This window comes from Saccharomyces kudriavzevii (assembly GCF_947243775.1).
Source record: "Saccharomyces kudriavzevii IFO 1802 strain IFO1802 genome assembly, chromosome: 12".
Taxonomy (NCBI): domain Eukaryota; kingdom Fungi; phylum Ascomycota; class Saccharomycetes; order Saccharomycetales; family Saccharomycetaceae; genus Saccharomyces; species Saccharomyces kudriavzevii.
This window is the reverse complement of record NC_079283.1, coordinates 630,649-649,706: the sequence shown is the minus strand read 5'-3', so window position 1 is coordinate 649,706 and position 19,058 is coordinate 630,649. Positions and strand designations below refer to the sequence as shown.

The following is a 19,058-nucleotide window of genomic DNA, read 5'->3' as shown; positions in this document are numbered from 1 at the left end:
CCAAATAGGGTTGGAATCATATATTCGGGAAGCGTGCAAAAACGAGACAACATTACCTAAAAGGATGGCTACTTTTAACAGCAGCCGTTTTCAAAAGCTTGCTTCCTCCCTCAAGATTACGTATCGATAATGAATCCTGAACCCGTACGACAGCAACTAAACCATTCAGAATGGTTTGTGGGAAATGTCGATGGTGAGGAAAATCATTTGGTAACGTTTTTACCCATCTCATCTTCAACCATCATTTTTACGGTTGTCTTAGTTTCGTTAAACGATTTCGTCCCCCATGTCTTCGAACTCACTCAAACGCAACTAATCCAGCAATGTCAAAATCAAGGTTTCACAGATAATACATCGTCGAACCAAATTAAACTAAAATTAATGGATATTCTACAGTCTCCCAAAAAAATTAGCCAGTTCAAATTAGTGGATTCAAATTTGAAATTCAGTTTCAAGGTATCTGCGAAACTTACAGTTTCTATGAATAGTGAGCCTACTCATGTTACTCATGAAACCTGCTTTACGATCTTGCAGGATTTAAGCTCAGTGTTATTAAGATTGGTAAATGTTTCCGCCCAATACCAAAATATCCAACGGGATGTTCTAAACGAAAAGCAAAAATGTCTAGATTTTCTCTTAAGATCAGTCAATGATCTAGATGGCGGAAAAAAAATTATTAGCCAGTGGGCTCCTGAAAATTCTAAGAATTATGAATCTTTACAGCCAAGCACAGAGAATGATATAGCAAAAAATCTATTCAATAAAGGGAACATTTACCTCCAGAACTCGTTGATAGATTCATTAAAAGTTCTATTATCCCTGCAGGAGAAAATACCTGTCGTATCTCAGCCTGAAGAATATAAAGAACGTGTTGTATTTCCCGCAATAAATAAAGTTTATGATGATGATTTTGAGTTGCAAGTAAAGCCTATAAAAACAGCCCAGTCAAATAGTCACCCCAGTGTTAAATCTGAGGTGAGCTCCAAGGCAAGCATTACAAAAAAAAGTGCTAAGTTGCTACCTGATGTAGGAAATATTTCTGGATCCGAGTCTACACCCCCGGAAAGGACAAACTCGGTTTCAACTACGCCTTCAACTTCTTCTTCAGTGGAAGATTACCCTCGAAAGAAAAGAAAATTTGGGAAGATCAAAATTAAAAACAAAAACTGAGATCAACTGATTGGCGGAGATTAGCATTACACCTCTTTTTGATCATTTCTTCTGGAAACCCACCAGCCAGCGCTTTCTTAACTTGGATAAGCACGTTGTGCAAAGAATAGAAACTTGGCAGGAAATAAGAAATTAATTGTACAACTAGCGAGGACAAAAGGACAATTCAAAAAAATGTTTTGTCTATCATTGGCAACGGACATTTACTAAGAGTTCATACATAATACAAGTTTACACATTTAGGGGACTGTGATTAGGGGTTGTATTAAACTTATTCGTTTCTTTCAGCTGAATATAATCGCGGGCTGTGACGAACAAATTGCGAGTCTAGAGATATCTTTGATCCCAAAGTAATTTTCCGCCATTGTATGAGTGGCCAATAGCCTCCCGTGGAAAAATAGCCGCCCAGAGTAGTCTTGCAGGATAAATGAAACTTTTGACGTCAGCCCTAATTGCTGGCGCAAAATCAACTCAAAACATACAACAGCGAAAAACACACCGAGAATATATATATATATGATTTAATGTATGGGTTTAACAGTCTACTTTTTCAGCACCCTAGCACTATTTATGAAATCTGCAATACTTGAAGACTATCCTTGGACTTAGGTTTTGTGAGAAGTAAGTAAATTATAATATTGAGTGAGTACATGAATCTAATATTTAAATTGTATGTATCGGTATGTTTATCAAAAAAGTCATAGCAAGAAACTTCTTGTCGATTTCATTCTGTCCAGGCCACGCAGGTTGGCCTCCAATTAATTAATTCTTGAAGCCCAGTAAATACTCTCGGTAGCTCAAACAGTAACTCGTGTTAGATATCTCATCCATTATGGTGGGTTGTAACGCTTAACCCATTTCCAGAAAACCACAAAAATTAAGTGACTTCAATCATTTAATTCATTTTCTGAAAACTCTCTAATTGATATCATTGAGCATCTCTAAACGCATTCGTTCTTTGTTTTTCGCTACTAGGACATTTCTTGCTTAAGAATCCATTAAAATTAATAGAGGAGTTGTGTGAATCCACCGTATAAAAAAAACCGACCAAAGTATAAACACTCGCAGCTTTCTGTTTCTTCTTTCGATTGTTTTGATATCCTTACCGACGTTTATATTATTTGCAATCGATTCATAACTAAGGAACTCAATGAAAATAATTATTCTTACCTCCTTTTTTGAGGCATATTAGAAGATAACTTGTTGTTTGGAAATATAGAAAAAAAAAGATCGACACTTGAAAAGTATTGATTTTGTAGTTTTTTTAAGATATTTTAACGCAAACGACGAGCTTCACGTTCAGATTCCATCAAGACCAAAATATCGTTTTCTCTAACTGGACCCTTGACGTTTCTGACAATGGTACGGGAAGTGTCTTCCAAGAATTCAACACGAACTTGGGTAACACCACCACGAGAACCGGTACGGCCTAAAACTTTGATGACTTTAGCTAGGGTGACTGGGGTCTTGGAATCCATTTTTGCTGATCTTTTTTTGTCTTGCTTCTTTCTGTTAGCTGAGAATTATAGAAATCTGAAAAATAATCAATGAAGAAAGAGTAGAAATGCTGACGGAGGAAAAAAGTTCAACTTTTTCGAGAACGGGTGAAAAAAAAAAATGTCAAAAAAGTTGCGTGATCATGTTTTACGAAATTTGGCTTTCTAAAAGGTAGATGTGGCTTCATATTATAGAAAGAAAAAAAAGTGGAGCATATTGGGAACATATGGATTACATTCATTAGCTAATTTTGAATTAGAGAATATGTATATTACTTACTTCTCATTACTGTTAAATTTCCTGGTCCTAATAGCGTGAATTAACTGATCTTCAGGGAGATTAATCATGTCTTTAATTTCTCCCATGAATTTGAGCATCTCATTGGTATCATTCTGGAAACTATCTTGTAATTCAGAGAATAATTTTTGATATTTTTCCGATAACTCTTTCAAGATTTTGGTATTTAACTCTTGATTTATTATTGAAATTTTTCTCACCAATTCGTTGGAAAAATGATTGATTGAACTATAAATTTGTTCTTGTAGTTTATTTGTAAACGAATTCTGGCCAGGAGCAGAGGATTCCTGCGGTGAAAATAGGCCGACAACTGTAGTGGATTCCAAAATATTTGTAATGTTGCAATCTTTATTCGGTGGCGTATGATTTTCTATTACACTGGAATTGATAAACGTTTCGTTGTCTTTTGATTCATGCGATATTTTAGTATCATTTTTGATAATATCCTTACCAACATTGACATCCAGAGAGCACTTTTCCTGAAGTTTACCATGCTCTTCATTGATAGCTTTATCTTTTTTTTTAGTTATGCCACTTACTGTTACATCGCTGCTTGTGTGCACTGTGTGATCATTATGTGTGGCAGCTTCGGCATTGGGTTCATTCAATTTTCCTTCTTTTACATTTCTAAGGGTACGAAGCTTGCTTATTTTTATGGGTTTAGGTTTGCTTGGGGCATTTGATCTAAGAATTCGTTTATCTTGCGAAGGTACGTCAATAATGGGCTTGAAATTTGTTAGCGTTTTTTGTTGCTTCTTATCCTTTCTGTGGAATTTTTTTGGCTTCTTAGGCTGAGGTTGTCCAAATATAGTGTCAAGAATATTGATATCTCTTTTTTTAATGGAAGCATTTGATGTTAACTTTGCGGTTTCAATCACTTTTTGGTCAATATCAAACTTTTCTTTACGCTTTATAATGCTTGATTCACCAACAATAATAGAGGAAGTATTCGAAAATGGCGATTGTACCTGCTCGGGCAAGTCTTTTTGGTTTCGTACTTCTTTATCCTCAAACTCCTGCCTTAAAATTTCTAGCGTCTTCGTAGACTCTCTTCTCATTTTCCTTATTTGAGCGGATACTATTGGTGAATGATCTTCTGAGTCAATATGGACACAACCGCTTTGCTTCTTTATCTCTTTGGCGGTGCTTATTTTGACATCTGGGAGAGCAACATCGCCTCCTTCGTCTTCAGTATTCGACTTTAGATCCCACTCATCAGATCTTATAGAAATAGAACGGTCAGGAGTGGCTAGCTGAACCTTTTCGCTACGGTTGTTAGGAAATGATGATTTTATCGGGTATGACATGGAAGTGGATAATTCATCGAGAGATTCATCATCCTCACCTTCTATCTGCTCACCTGGTTTCCCGCTTTGCTCTTCCTCTTCATCTTCATCTTCTGGCTCTTCTTCAATATAGTCTAACACCAAAAAGTTTTGTACTTCACTTATTTTGGGTACATTGTTAACATTTAGGAAAAACAACTCACCCGATTTTTCATTTTCAAACTCTAGTTGAAATCCTCTTGTTTTGTTAAAAAGGATTGCTATATCATCAGCGGTTGTGTTTGCACACTCATGAAAGGGAAGTTTTAATCTGATTTGAATCTTATTTTTCAAGTTTTTGATAATCCTAACGTTTTTCCTCTCAAATTCCAGAAGGCCTTTTTCGTCTAACCAAAGATAAATTTTATTATAGATGCATTGAATGAAGTAAGTACTATTGCCGCACTCTTCTTTTTTCTTGAACATACGGATGTTTTTCAATGAATCCGAGCCACTATACGAAACCTGTTTTAAAATTCCCGTGGAAGACAAAGTTGACATGAAATTATTGCAAAGAAACTCGCAGGTTTTCGAGTTCCCGTTTTTGCACCTAAAAGGATAGGATTTATTTTCAAAAAAAGACTTGTTTTTGGACCTAGTTTGCCATATCTGTGGTATCCTTTCAACTTTTTTGCCATTCAAAGCACTTTTGACAAAACAGTTTGAGAGGATTTCCATTAAAAAATTACCTTGTTGCAAATCATGGATGTTATCAAATAGCTGACCAATTTTTTCCGCAAACTCAACTTCAATTAACTTGGTTATAACCATTTTGGATCGAGGAACACTGCCCAGGATGCTGCAGACAACAGCCAGGCATTTCCAACTAATTGGATTCTCTATTGCGATTCCAATCTCGACCAAATAATTCAAAACTTTACAATCCTCAACTACCTTAATTTCAGATGAAAACTTTAATCTTAAAATTGAATGCCAAATATTATTATTGGGGAGATTTGCATCCGTAATCTTAACGGCAAGATTGACGATGTGAAATAACAGCTCAAAATTTTGAATTATCTCTCTTTTTATTAGTAGTGAGCTGAGAAATTCTTCCAGTTGTTTAGAAGCTTCCGCAGTTATCAAAGTATAATGTATTCCTTTCGTCTCATACCTGTCCTCTGCTAATTCGTTTTTCAGGCATACACCAAAAATCTTTTTCTTCAAGCCCTCCATACTTTTATCGCCGCGCTTGCTTTGCTTTTATGGTCCTCACCTCTTGATATCCTCTTACTTCGTTCTCTATTTCTCCCCTCCAGTCAACAGATAAATCGATTTATTACATCTTATCATGCTATGAAATCATATTTTTTTATTTAGCCGCTGAACCCTTTAAAATAATTGTTCATCGTTTTTGACGTCGGAAAGGCAGTCGCACGATGAGTTCCTGTCAATAATATAGTGGTCTTTCTTTTTAAGTCTCGTAATTAAGTGGAACATAGGGCCAAAAATCAGTAGCAGGTTGGCTGAACTTTCCGTGTTGTTTTAACCCAAAACGTACGCTTGGAATTTTATTGCATACTCTTCTGTAAAAATACAAGTTTCAGTCGCTCATACTTTCTCCCACTGCAAATAAGCTGTGATCGAATTTGCTGTCTTATAAGAGCGGTTCTGACCCCTTTGTCAATTTCTTCATTTTGTTCTGAGACAATTTATAGTTGTATTGTAATCTTTAATTCTGGAAGTTTTCCCGCCACGAAAATGGCAAAAAAAAGAAAAAATTTCAGATTATAAACTCATAATGAACTACTTTCTATAGAGTTGATTCGGAAACCAGAATAGCAGCCAACAAATTCAAAAGCAATAATGTCTGGTCGTCAAGGTGGTAAAATGAAGCCTTTAAAGCAAAAGAAGAAGCAACAACAGGATGTCGATCCTGAAGATCTTGCTTTTAAAGAAAAGCAAAAGGCCGATGCTGCTGCCAAGAAAGCTTTGATGGCTAATATGAAAAGTGGTAAGCCTTTAGTCGGTGGTGGTATCAAGAAATCTGGTAAGAAATAAGAGGCTTGTATAAAAGTCAAGTATATATTACTTTTTTTAGTTTTCTCTAAGTAAATATATAGTGTCTAAGATGAGCCGTTTACAAATCATGTCACATTTTCTGGTGTATTTACAATCGCAGCAAGGATGCTTCAGGTGTGATAGCTAACAGCCTCTGGAACTTTAGTATCGCCAATGCTTCTCTCGTCCACTTCGGAGAAATGGAAGTTGTTAGTGATTAATAAGCTCATCTTGCGTGCAAACAACAAAGCGATAGACGTAAGGGTGCAATGCCTAGATTATTAGATTGGAAGGGGAATCATTCTAATTTCGGCGGACGTCTTATGAGTGAGGGAAGAAGGCTTCAATTGCGAGTGCTCGGGTATTCATTTTTAGCTAAAATGGCAGGGATTTTTTCCGGGTATTCCCGCCTTCAACATACTGTAATTAGTGGAGGAAGACGCTTCTCACGTAATACTTGTTTGTATGACGTAAATAGAACTCAATTGAACCTACAGAGCAGTGCAAATAGAAGCCACTGAAGCTAGTGAGTGAACAGTCAAAGTAGCGAATAGGTAAAAGATGAGCAGATCCGGGAAATCGTTGACCAAGTACAAGATTGTTTTCTTGGGAGAACAGGGTGTTGGAAAAACATCTCTGATCACTAGATTTATGTATGATACATTCGATGACCATTATCAGGCCACCATCGGTATAGACTTTCTTTCCAAAACCATGTATTTGGATGACAAAACAATTAGACTACAGTTATGGGATACGGCAGGTCAAGAGAGGTTTAGATCGTTAATACCTTCATATATCAGAGATTCAAGAGTTGCTATTATCGTTTATGACATTACTAAAAGAAAATCGTTCGAATATATTGATAAATGGATAGAGGATGTTAAAAATGAAAGGGGGGAAGAAAATGTAATATTGTGTATTGTCGGTAATAAAAGTGATCTATCAGATGAAAGGCAAATCTCCACCGAAGAAGGAGAGAAAAAAGCTAAGTTATTGGGTGCTAAAATTTTCATGGAAACGTCCACAAAGGCAGGCTATAATGTTAAGACCCTTTTCAAAAGGATTGCTAAATCGCTACCTGAATTCCAAAACAGCGAATCAACTCCATTGGATGGGGAGAATGCGAATACAAGCGGAAATCAAAATAAGCCCGGTGTTATTGATATTTCCACAACAGAAGAGCAAGAACAAACCAGTTGCCAGTGTTGAACTTTTAATTTTTCAGTTCTATCGGGCATAAGGAGAGATCTTTATGCGTTATATTTTTTAGTGAGCTACCACCACATAATAGTTGTACTGAGAATAATAATAGTAATAATAATAATAATAATAATTATAATCATGATTATAATCATAATCATAATGTATCAACAATCAGACGTATAGAGGTATGTTCTCAATAAGCACGATTGTATTAAAGAATGGTATTAAAACTTTTTATAAAGAAATATGGAGTGTATAAAGTTATCAAACAACGATTTAAAAAAAAAAAAAAAAAAATAGGAATGACTTATCCTAATGTTAGTCAAATCTTCAATATGAAGGAAGAAACTATCAAAATCTGTCACATAGAATCGAAATCTGTGTCCACATAGCGGCCATTTCTCAGTAGCGTCTTGCATAAACGTGGCATAATTTCCACTTGCAAAGGTTCCAAAGGAAATTTCTCACCATCAACAGAGAACAAACCATTAGTCAGTTTCGGAACTATCTTGTATGCAAGAATTTTAGAGTGTAGAACTTCCGGTTGCAAAACATGAGAACCTTTATCTAGCCCCAGCAAGATTGGAGCCATTCTAGTTAACGACGTTCTTGCATCAGTAATAACCATATCCATAGTGCCGTCTGAGGGAAGTGCTGCCGGAAAAAACTTAGTGTCAGCGGCCACATAGGGCATTTTACCCGTATAGAATATACCTAAATTGTTTGATATATTGGGGTCCAACCTCTCCCAATCGCAAGGGACACCTTCATCCAATGGGTATTTTACTTTGAAATCTTCTTCTTTGATTTGATCGGCAATAGGATCGGCAGAGTCATAAAAGGTAGGGTGATCATCCTCCTCTCCCTCAAACTCGCCCTCATCTTCGTCTCCGTTTTCGGCCTGGTATTCACTATTGTAATTGTAATTATAGTTATTACAGTCCTCGTTATGTTTGTTCATGGCGATATGTTGGAACTCTAATGAGCCTTTTGTCTTGTGTTCCAAATAGTGAGTTTTCAATTCATTTTTCGATTTGGCGGCATACTTCACATATATTTCACAAGGATATCTTTTTTTCTGTAGAATATTAAATGCCACACCCAGTTCAAATCTTGCAGGCCCCATCCATCTAATAAACTCTGTGTTTATGTCAGTTTCTGCAATGAGACCATATGTTTGACTTAGGAATGACAACTTTGGGTGTTCTCTTGCATAAGATGGCTGTGAGCAACACATTAAATCGATTTTCGTCTCCACCGACTTTATCAAACATAATGTTGAATACGAGGGATTGTTTGTCCAGTGGCATGATACACTCATTGCATTACCTGATCCGCACGGTATTTCTGTAATGGCGAGTTGGTTAAATGCTTTAACGCGATCAGGCCTCCGGTATAACCCATTTATCACTTCGTGAGGAATGCCATCACCCGATGCACAAGCAATAGTATCGTATTTGTCGATATCCATTTCTCGTGCAATTTCTATAGCATGCCCAGGATACTTAGTATAGACAACTTCTATAGAGCAGCGACTGGCTAATAATAGTGGCTTTGCCTTCGTCATGAACAGCTTTTTGGCCTTGCCTTTACCGCCAAATGGGTTAATGATCACGAATATGGACTTGTTTTTTCTAGTGTTTTTATAACTTCTCTTCAGTATTTCTTCAACCAAGTCATCATCTTCGTTTAGATGAGGTGAAGGATGAGGTTTGTAGTCTATTAAAAGTGAAACCCTCTTGGGTACAACGTCATGCCTTCTTGGCCTTGCGAATATAACCTCGACCAGTTTTGTGGAAGGGGATCTAGAAGAGATGATACTACTACTGCTGTTGCTTCTTCGTGGTAGCGAGCTACCCTTCCTTTCTTTTGGTTGAAAAGGCGCCTCTTCACCTATGTCATCCTGTTCACTGATGCCGCTAATCGAACTCTTTAAAGGGGAACTAGGCGATGATGCTGCATCATAATAATGTGAGGGTTCCTTTTCAATGTATCTGGCATCTAGAATACGTCCATAGGGTATAACAGTGTTTGCTGGGAGTTGCCCATTCACTGATGGATAATGAGGTTTGGAATAACCGGAAAGGTCATCTTTACCTGTATCTGTTGTAGACGCTTCCGATCTGTCTATTGTATCAGTATCGCTTAAACAAGTAACACAACTAATTAATGAAGCTGTTTCGAAAATACTGTTGTTATCACTGTTGCTTTGGAAGCTTGTTCTGCTAATGTTATCTATGCTACTGTTGCTTCGTCTGTCCGCCATTCTGTTTGCGTATATATACGGGCTTGGCGGTTTCGACTTGATCATTATCCCCTCCTCAATTAGAATTGCAGAGGTTATTTGCTTGTTCCTAGAATGACGAGATCTCCGCTTACGTCTCTTCGAGGATCTCAACGTCATTTCTTTGGTTTGCTATTTGGCTACTTGTGTTCTTTTGTTGTTTTCTTGATACGAAGCTATCAAAAATATCTATTTAGTCCTTCTCCCTCCTTTAAATGCAACTTCTGGGCTGCGGCTATATCTTTATAATTTTTTTGTTAAACTTGGGCTAGCCTTACGCAGCCTAAGTTCCCTTTCTTCCTCGCTTGCGAAGGCTTTAGCAAAGCCCGAAAACACCTTGATTAGCGAATGTGACTATGAAATTTGCAAGAAAACGGTGGCAACTAAAGAGAAGAGAAAAAACAGGGAAGTAATCAAAGTGGAACAGAAGTAACACATATACAGAAAATGAGCAACCTATAGATAAAAATGATAAGAAATCTACTCCGCGTTTTCAAAATATATCCTGTTCTTTGCCAATCAGTAGCGCTGTCAGGTAAATGTTCTTCCGCACAGCCATCTGGTAGAGAAACCCAAAGGCATTTACAAAAGCAAGCCGAGCTAGCATCCTTCCCATATGTTCTTGATCTCTAATCCATCCTTTCTGTCAATTGTGCAATATATTTACAGCCCGAGGAGGTTATTTCTGCCCAACTATTACCTCTGACGACCTACTATAGCCGCCCATCCTCTATGTCACCCTATACGAAAGTCGTGGAATTTTCCAGAAAAGAAAATGGGGAGGGTGATTCCGTTTTTCTTTTCGCTTTGCCCGGAGCAGGATTCATGTATATATATCGAACGAGAAGCAAGTTCTGAATCCATTATGTAAGGTTGGGTTGTCCTTACGTGCAGTTCATTGTTGAGTATTAGAAATTCTTCATAGGAAAAGACTATAGACGAAAAGCTGCCAAGATGTTGAGATCATCCGTTGTCCGTAGTCGTGCTACTTTAAGACCTTTACTGCGTCGTGCTTACTCCTCCCACAAAGAGTTGAAGTTTGGTGTGGAAGGAAGAGCCTCACTCCTTAAAGGTGTTGAGACTTTAGCCGAAGCTGTTGCCGCCACTTTGGGTCCAAAGGGTAGAAATGTTTTGATCGAACAGCCTTTTGGGCCTCCAAAGATCACCAAAGATGGTGTTACTGTAGCAAAATCTATCGTGTTGAAGGACAGATTTGAAAACATGGGTGCCAAGTTACTACAAGAAGTTGCCTCTAAGACCAATGAAGCTGCCGGTGATGGTACTACTTCTGCTACCGTTCTAGGTAGAGCCATTTTCACTGAATCTGTTAAGAATGTCGCTGCTGGTTGTAACCCAATGGATTTAAGAAGGGGTTCTCAAGTTGCTGTCGAAAAAGTCATTGAATTTTTAAGTGCCAACAAGAAGGAGATCACTACATCCGAAGAAATTGCCCAAGTCGCAACCATTTCTGCTAACGGGGACTCTCATGTTGGTAAATTGCTAGCTTCAGCCATGGAAAAGGTTGGAAAGGAAGGTGTCATTACTATCAGAGAAGGCAGAACATTGGAAGATGAACTTGAGGTCACTGAAGGTATGAGATTTGACCGTGGTTTTATCTCTCCATATTTCATCACTGACGCAAAGTCGAGCAAAGTAGAATTCGAGAAACCGTTGTTATTGTTAAGTGAAAAGAAAATCTCCTCTATTCAAGATATCTTACCAGCTTTGGAAATTTCCAATCAAAGCAGAAGACCTTTATTGATCATTGCTGAGGACATTGATGGCGAAGCCCTTGCTGCTTGTATTTTAAACAAATTAAGAGGCCAAGTTAAGGTCTGTGCCGTGAAGGCGCCCGGCTTCGGCGACAACAGAAAGAACACTATTGGTGACATTGCGGTTTTGACAGGTGGTACTGTTTTTACTGAAGAGCTGGATTTAAAGCCAGAGCAATGTACCATAGAAAATTTGGGCTCTTGTGACTCTATCACCGTGACCAAAGAAGATACGGTTATCTTGAACGGCAGCGGTCCAAAGGAAGCTATTCAAGAGAGAATTGAACAAATCAAGGGCTCTATCGATATCACCACCACTAACTCTTATGAAAAGGAAAAGCTGCAAGAACGTTTGGCCAAACTGTCTGGAGGTGTCGCTGTCATTAGAGTTGGTGGATCATCTGAAGTAGAAGTTAGTGAAAAGAAGGACCGTTACGACGATGCTTTGAACGCTACCAGAGCTGCAGTTGAAGAAGGTATATTGCCAGGTGGTGGTACTGCCTTAGTTAAGGCTTCTAGAATTTTGGATGACGTCGTCGTCGACAATTTCGACCAAAAATTGGGTGTTGACATCATAAGAAAGGCCATTACAAGACCTGCTAAGCAGATCATTGAAAATGCTGGCGAAGAAGGTTCGGTCATTGTTGGCAAATTGATCGATGAATATGGTGATGATTTCGCTAAGGGTTACGACGCCGCCAAGTCTGAATACACCGATATGCTAGCTACTGGTATCATTGATCCATTCAAAGTTGTTAGATCCGGTTTAGTCGATGCTTCTGGTGTTGCCTCATTATTGGCCACCACTGAAGTTGCTATCGTTGATGTACCAGAACAACCTGCTGCCGCTGCTGCAGGTATGCCAGGTGGTATGCCAGGTATGCCAGGTATGATGTAATGACCGTGCTAATCCAGGACGCATCTTTCGTTAAAATATGGTAATATTTTTTATTATCCTGTAAATACAATATGAAAAAAGTGGATACTTCAGGAATCACTTTTTCGAGTATAAAGAACTATATATATGAGTAAGCTATTATATTTTTAATTATGTTCATGTATTGATAACCGACAAGGATTTGACAGAGGCTAACGCAATTATGTTGCTTTTGAGAACGAGATTATATTATTTGGTGGTTTAGCTAATTCGAATCAGTAAAAAAACGAAAAGTCCTGGGAAAAAAAACGAAAAGAAGGAAGTATACTTAGGTTCGCTTGAGATTTATGATATACATTCTCTGAGGCTATTTTACATACGCTTCAAGTGTAGCAAAAGGAGAGCAAAAGGAAAGTAAGAAAGTAAGAAATTTAGTATGTTTTATAATGGTATTTTTTTTTGAATACTGTTTATATTTGCGATATAGTTCAACTATCATCGGCGTATGGGCCATCATCATCTTCATCGGCCGCAGGATTTACGCCTAATGAGAAATAATCGTCCGCATTATTAGCTTCCTGCAAAGTCCCCAAATCACCAGGAGTCATGTAAACTGTACTGTTCGATCTTAAATCTCTTGGTGAGCCTGGCACACTCAGCGGCCTTGCGACTTTTAGTTTCTTACCCCCCGCTAAAGCATCCATGTTAGTATCATTTAGTTCTTCACCGACCAATTCTCTGAATTGGTCAGGATAGCCTCTTCTTAACGCTAACTGTCTTGCCTTTACGTATTCAAGACCCATTCTTTTCCAGTCCAATAAGTCAGACAACCTCTCTGTTCTGTTTCTCTGGTTAATTCTTTGTCTTCTTGTTTTTTTTACAAATTCTTCCATGTAATCAACCAGTTGTTCCACAGATTCGTCAGGTGCCTTGAAACGACGGTCTACGATGTAAATACCGTAATCTTTAGCCTGGTTGGTCTCAATCAAATCTTCCATGTAGGCCCCGAAACCAGAGACGTTGGTTGTGATGGAAGGAACACCCATTACGGTACATTCCGCGGGTGTGTACCCCCAAGGTTCATAGTATGAAGGAAAAACACCTAAATGACAGCCACGAACAAATTCATCATAATCCAAACCAAGGATTGGATTATTTGCGTTCAAAAACTCAGGGTGGAAAATCATTTTGACACGGTCACTTGGGTTATTAAATAGTTGAACCTGTCTAATTTTATTCAGAATTAGGTCATTAGCATCATCGATCATGTTGTGTGTTACTATTGGAGGTAACTGCCCCGCAGGTCTCCTTAAAGCTAGGATACGTCTCTTCAACATAACTTTATCGGAGCTCTTCAATAATTCGCCCAAATCCGTGGGTAATTCCGTGGTCAGCCCATTATGAGGATACCGAATGGCATGATCGAATATTCTTTTGCCAATTGATGAGGTCACTTCATTTACAGTATTTTCTAATGCTTTAACTTCTGCTTGACCTTTCAAAGCCTCAACGGTGAACGAATTGTTTTTGGCAGGCATGACAATAAACGCAACTACTGTTTTTTTAGATCCAGATACTTTCAGTCTATAATTTAAACGGGCTAGGGCTTCAATGAACATGTCGGCACCTTTATTTTTGTACTCGTATCTGCCAGCAATGAAAAAGTATAAGGTATTGTCTAGATCGAAATCAAAGCAACCATGGAAATGACCCCTCACAAAGTCATTGATTTTGTCCTTTTTCAAAGCATGCAAATTTTGGAACTCGTGGAACGCTTGAAATTTGATAACGTTTAGACCATTGGGCAAGATCCCGTCAGGTTTTCTTTTCAAAAGATGTTCTGCTTCAAAAGCGGTAATTTGTGACACTGTTGTGAAAACGTCCGCAGAATGAGCCGCAGCCCTTTCTATACAGTAACGATGGTATATGCCAAATTTGCCAGCCTCATGATCGACATCAACACTTTCTAGACAGTTGTAAAAATCAAAACTACCGGAAGCACATAAATACCTTCCCAATAGAGTGGCATGAGTAGTAAAAATGGTAACTACATCAATACGCCTTTTACGGCATAAGGGTAACGCAACGCCGGCTAACCATTCGTGAAAGTGCGCAACAATTGCATGCTGAGAATCCAAGTGAGCCACTTCACCTAGAAACCAAGCGACCGTATAACCTAATAAGATAGCATCGTTCGTCTCGAAATCATTTTCGGGAGAAGGAATTCCTACCAATGACCACAAGTCCCCCTTCCATTCGTCCGAATAACTTTTCACAGAATCCAGATCAAAAAGAATTACTTTCGGAGCACCTTCAATCAGCCACCTCCCATAAACAAAATGAACACCTCTCGCCTCCATTGTCTGTAAGGCGTGTTGTACGGGCCTCATTTCGTCGGAGAAGGTTTCAGGCTTCTTCCAATCCAGTATATCAACTTCATTTTGATAGGTGGCTTTATTTAAGGGCCCAATCAAATGGTAATGGTCCTTATACTGTGCAACGGTAATGGGGGCCTTGGACTTTAGCACTGAGTAAATACCACCGACCCTATTAGCAACCTCGGTTGCGGTCTCGAATAACAAATGATTTTGTAGGTCACGGGACATTCAAAAATCTTCTTGAGGTGGTTGAAGCTACAATTATAATTATCAAAAAATGACCACTTCCCAAAGCGATGCTTCAGAGATATATCTAACATATATTGGAGAAAGGCAAGGAACCTTAAATCGCTTATGCTTTGGAAGCAATATCTATATATATGTACCGGGAGCTTGCATAAGAAAGAAAGGGGCGGATTGCGTTCCTGGAGAAAAAATACTCTTTCGGGGGAAATTGCTCCTTTTGCTGGCTTAATATTATATCCAAAAGGGTCAATAATGTATCCCAAGGATGAATTCAGTCGCCTGTGCCATCACCTATTGCCGTTTTCAGGGAGTCTGGTCGCGGGGTCGCGGGGTCGCTAATCCAGGGGCGATGCCCGAGTTGGTAAGCTGCAAGAGCCTATGAGGCCTGTCAGTCTTGACAGTGCTAAAGCTGCATCGTTCTGGAGAACTAGGAATGAAGCATCCTCGAGATTCCCATATGCGGAAAATCTCTCCCCCTATAATTGCTCTTTTTGTTTCTAGCAGAAGACGTAGGATTTCAGGAACAACTGATGAAGATAGAATTAAAGTTTCTTTTGTTTGCAAGTTATGCTCTTGTTGTCCCTTTACTGTCAAAGTGCTCAGCTCAGTATACCAGTAGTAAAAAGACAAGAGTCTTGTTGTGATGGTTGTCGTGTTTGATTGCTTCTCGAAGTATTCTATTAGTATTGTTGTAATTTGCTGCTGTTTGAAACACGCAAACCTTTCTTAGATTTCATTTTAACGGGAAAAACAAGGAATTTCAAAATAAACGTAAAAACCTACGATTTAACGAAGATTCATTCAATTGATAAATAAATAAATAATATAATAATACTGATAATAATAATAATAATAATAATAATAATAATAATAATATGTGTATATGAATAGTGCGGAAATTCATGGAGTCACCAAAACTTTTTCTATTGGATCACAGTTGTTGAACCTTGTTAGCTGCCTCTTCCAATTTCTTGGTGTACTCTTCGTTGCCCTCATCCTCCATCAGAACGCCTTCCTTTTCGGCGTCTTCCTGCTCCTCTTCTAGAGTTTCAGGGATGATTTTCGGCCCATTCTCCAAATCTACCAATGATATAGAGTAGTTGCTAGTACTATACAGTCTTGAATCCTCCCCTTTAGACGGCGAAACGGTCCTGTTTTTTGCCGGACCACGACTTATTGACCTGGACAGAGATCTTAAAAATTCAGCCGATGATGATTGTCTGTCAAATGATCTACCGCTTCTTTCTTGTCTTCTCTCTGGCTTCTCAGGCGCCGTATGGTCAGTTTCCCGTTCCGCTGACTGGTACGATTCACCCTTTGCCAAGTGTGGCCTATTAGAATTGTTTTTAATCATTTGCCCGTAAGAGTTCCTGATTATGTCCTCGTCTTCGGTGTCTTCCTTACCTAGAATGTTAACGGGTGTGCCTGATGATGAATATTTACTGATGTGGTCTTCAATCGGATCAGTCGATGTAATCAACGAATTTGATTTGGAAGCACGCAAGGAAGGAGAGGAGAAACTGTCTGAGGCAATGGATCTGTTTCTTTGCTTTTTTTTCAACAATAACAGTTTTTTCCTCTTTTCCTCAGCCACTATATCATCTCTGCTACTGCGAACCTTTGAAGCATCGATGTTCTCCAAATCAACTTCGTCGGTAAGTAAAGCACCTTCGCGGTTCAATTCCGCTACCGATGTATAAGATCTATCTCGAATATCATCTTCCTTCTGCATCTTGTTCAAGGCATGATTGGAACTCGTTTGTGGCGTTAGTAACCTCGAAGCTTCACCCTCCTCATTGAACTGATTACTATATTGAAAATCCAAACTGCCTTCATCATTGATATTCCTTATAGAATCACCAACTAAGCAAGGCGTACTACCTCTAGCGTCAACCATTTTTTTTTTATTCGTCCCCTTTTTTTATCAAGTATGCGATACTGTGCTTAAATCTGTTGCGATTATATTACTTTGAAAATACGATGTGTTTTTTAAGTCCAAATTTGATGACAGAATTATAATGTGTTGATTACAACACGTGGAAAGACGCTCTTAATAACTAAACTGTGCAACTCAATTTTTTTTATCACAAAAGATGAAGAAAAAAATCCAAGAAAACTGCGATATAATCAAAAGCTTGAGGAACTTTCTAGAGACAATTAGTAGAAAAAAAAGGGCTACGCTAAATGAACTATGTAAGCAAGTCGTTTGTAACACGCTACGCTATCTATTTATATACGGTATTGTGGCTAATGCATACGGAGGGACTTGTCCTTACGGTGGCTTCGTCAGAGCCAACCATTCACCATCCCCTGGGCATGAATTAAAGATTTCTCGCTAAGTAAAGTCTAGGCCAGGCCGACCTCCGCTTAGAACCCCTGCGCCGTCGAGCTTTGAAAACGTAAACATTTCGTCGGTAGTGATAACTGATAAGTATTCATCTATCAATGGCAGGCGCAGAGGTCGATATCGCCTTGTAGTGCCGCATTAACGAACAAGACCCTTTACGGTATCTAACCGAGGTGTAATGCAACCGACAGGACACGCATACTACATCGGTAGCCGTCGCTACAAGAAAAAGAAAATGTGACAATCCGCCAGGCGGGAAAAAAAGACCGAATACGACATAACGCAACAAATCACATTGTTTATGTTTGATAATCGGGCCCTTAATTACGCCAGACTTTGATAGTACACTGCGCGATTAGATATCTTTATTTTGATCATTAGTTGAATAGTTCTTGTCGGCGCGTTTTCCTTCTTGTTCTAAAGGGCTACTTTATAGTATTCATTTGATCGACAGGGTAAATTAAGCCCAATGAAAGCACACCTTGAGATTTACAGGAAGTAATTTACATAAAACAACCTATTGTTGCTTATCTGACCCTTGCTATGCAAGGAACTTGCTCGTACACTTGAAGTCACTTCAACTGAAAACATTGGAGCCGCTACGGGATTGAAGAAGGTAATGTCGGACCACCTGTCTTTTTTTCACGCCTCGGGTAGCAAAAGCACGAATACAAAAGTTTCTTTGTCCTGTTAGAAGTATGTGAGATAAAACTCCCTAGTGAGCTTACTGGACTCCCAAACAGAGAAAATTTGATATTGCGATCATACGACTCAAAAACATGCCAGCCGTTCAAGCAGGAACAATTTTAAAACATTGAGCCTGTCGACCTGTAAAACTTGGTGACAATTTTGCGTATTCCATTTTCGATGAGGGCAACAATAGTAGGTACATAGAATAAGGTAGGGGTCCTTTTTGAGGACATAAAAATTCACAAAGAGGGAAGCAGCAGTAGAACATAATGTTGTGTAAATATATTATATTATTTTTGTAGGTTGTCACTCGTCGAGTTTAATATATTGCTATAATTCTTGCGCCTCAGTTTCCATCAATACCGATGACAATTTGAATTTTTTGTTGGTCTAATGATTTATGCTATTTTTCAACACCGCATGCAATATCTCAGCAACAAGATAATGATGTTTTTATGTATAATAGTAACCAATGCGTTGATAGTTAGTAGTATTTTAATAATAAAGGCCGATCTTCCATGTACCATATAGGAGAGGCATGTAAAACACACGCCGATTTGACATATTAAGTATGTTGCGATAACAATGGCAAGTTCAGAAATTTACAATAAGTCCAATGTAGCGACTCATATCCTTATTGTTGCAACAATAGTCAACTTCCACCAATTACTAGTACAACAGATTGATAGATTCCTTCACGCAGCTAGAAAACAGAGGCGCAAGGATTGGTAATACCATAGAATGAATGAAAAACGACGTATAAAATGAAGGAAGAAGTCAGAATAAGATCAAGTAAAATTGTCGATTCCCTTTCGTGGATTCATAAATTCAGGAGAAGAACTTCTAGTATATTCTATATACATAGTATTATTAAGTTCATCAAAAATGGAATCACAACAATTGTTACAAGATTTTACGGACCAATAACTCAAACAATAAGAAACCCACTTGTAGGTGATGCCTGTTAA

General features: G+C 38.4%; 9 protein-coding genes across 9 annotated transcripts; 4 read left to right on the top strand and 5 right to left on the bottom strand.

Annotated features, from left to right (window-relative positions):
* Nucleotides 1-129: 129 nt before the first annotated feature.
* On the top strand, nucleotides 130-1,170 carry NEJ1 (Nej1p; the record flags this gene model as incomplete). The annotated part of the gene is made up of 1 exon (XM_056229887.1): nucleotides 130-1,170. One exon carries the CDS (start codon nucleotides 130-132, stop codon nucleotides 1,168-1,170), a length of 1,041 nt encoding a protein of 346 aa, XP_056083861.1.
* A 1,274-nt stretch (nucleotides 1,171-2,444) lies between these two features.
* On the bottom strand, nucleotides 2,445-2,648 carry RPS28B (40S ribosomal protein eS28; the record flags this gene model as incomplete). Its single annotated transcript, XM_056229886.1, has 1 exon — nucleotides 2,445-2,648. The coding sequence occupies one exon, from the start codon at nucleotides 2,646-2,648 to the stop codon at nucleotides 2,445-2,447; it is 204 nt and encodes a 67-aa protein (XP_056083860.1).
* A 294-nt stretch (nucleotides 2,649-2,942) lies between these two features.
* RED1 (Red1p) lies at nucleotides 2,943-5,465 on the bottom strand (the record flags this gene model as incomplete). The annotated part of the gene is made up of 1 exon (XM_056229885.1): nucleotides 2,943-5,465. One exon carries the CDS (start codon nucleotides 5,463-5,465, stop codon nucleotides 2,943-2,945), a length of 2,523 nt encoding a protein of 840 aa, XP_056083859.1.
* Nucleotides 5,466-6,095: 630 nt separating this feature from the next.
* TMA7 (Tma7p) lies at nucleotides 6,096-6,290 on the top strand (the record flags this gene model as incomplete). The annotated part of the gene is made up of 1 exon (XM_056229884.1): nucleotides 6,096-6,290. One exon carries the CDS (start codon nucleotides 6,096-6,098, stop codon nucleotides 6,288-6,290), a length of 195 nt encoding a protein of 64 aa, XP_056083858.1.
* A 561-nt stretch (nucleotides 6,291-6,851) lies between these two features.
* On the top strand, nucleotides 6,852-7,502 carry YPT6 (Rab family GTPase YPT6; the record flags this gene model as incomplete). Its single annotated transcript, XM_056229883.1, has 1 exon — nucleotides 6,852-7,502. The coding sequence occupies one exon, from the start codon at nucleotides 6,852-6,854 to the stop codon at nucleotides 7,500-7,502; it is 651 nt and encodes a 216-aa protein (XP_056083857.1).
* Nucleotides 7,503-7,857: 355 nt separating this feature from the next.
* LCB5 (sphinganine kinase LCB5) lies at nucleotides 7,858-9,900 on the bottom strand (the record flags this gene model as incomplete). The annotated part of the gene is made up of 1 exon (XM_056229882.1): nucleotides 7,858-9,900. One exon carries the CDS (start codon nucleotides 9,898-9,900, stop codon nucleotides 7,858-7,860), a length of 2,043 nt encoding a protein of 680 aa, XP_056083856.1.
* Nucleotides 9,901-10,734: 834 nt separating this feature from the next.
* HSP60 (chaperone ATPase HSP60) lies at nucleotides 10,735-12,450 on the top strand (the record flags this gene model as incomplete). Its single annotated transcript, XM_056229880.1, has 1 exon — nucleotides 10,735-12,450. One exon carries the CDS (start codon nucleotides 10,735-10,737, stop codon nucleotides 12,448-12,450), a length of 1,716 nt encoding a protein of 571 aa, XP_056083855.1.
* Nucleotides 12,451-12,917: 467 nt separating this feature from the next.
* On the bottom strand, nucleotides 12,918-15,035 carry GSY2 (glycogen (starch) synthase GSY2; the record flags this gene model as incomplete). The annotated part of the gene is made up of 1 exon (XM_056229879.1): nucleotides 12,918-15,035. One exon carries the CDS (start codon nucleotides 15,033-15,035, stop codon nucleotides 12,918-12,920), a length of 2,118 nt encoding a protein of 705 aa, XP_056083854.1.
* Nucleotides 15,036-15,984: 949 nt separating this feature from the next.
* On the bottom strand, nucleotides 15,985-16,950 carry SKDI12G2890 (uncharacterized protein; the record flags this gene model as incomplete). The annotated part of the gene is made up of 1 exon (XM_056229878.1): nucleotides 15,985-16,950. The coding sequence occupies one exon, from the start codon at nucleotides 16,948-16,950 to the stop codon at nucleotides 15,985-15,987; it is 966 nt and encodes a 321-aa protein (XP_056083853.1).
* Nucleotides 16,951-19,058: the final 2,108 nt, after the last annotated feature.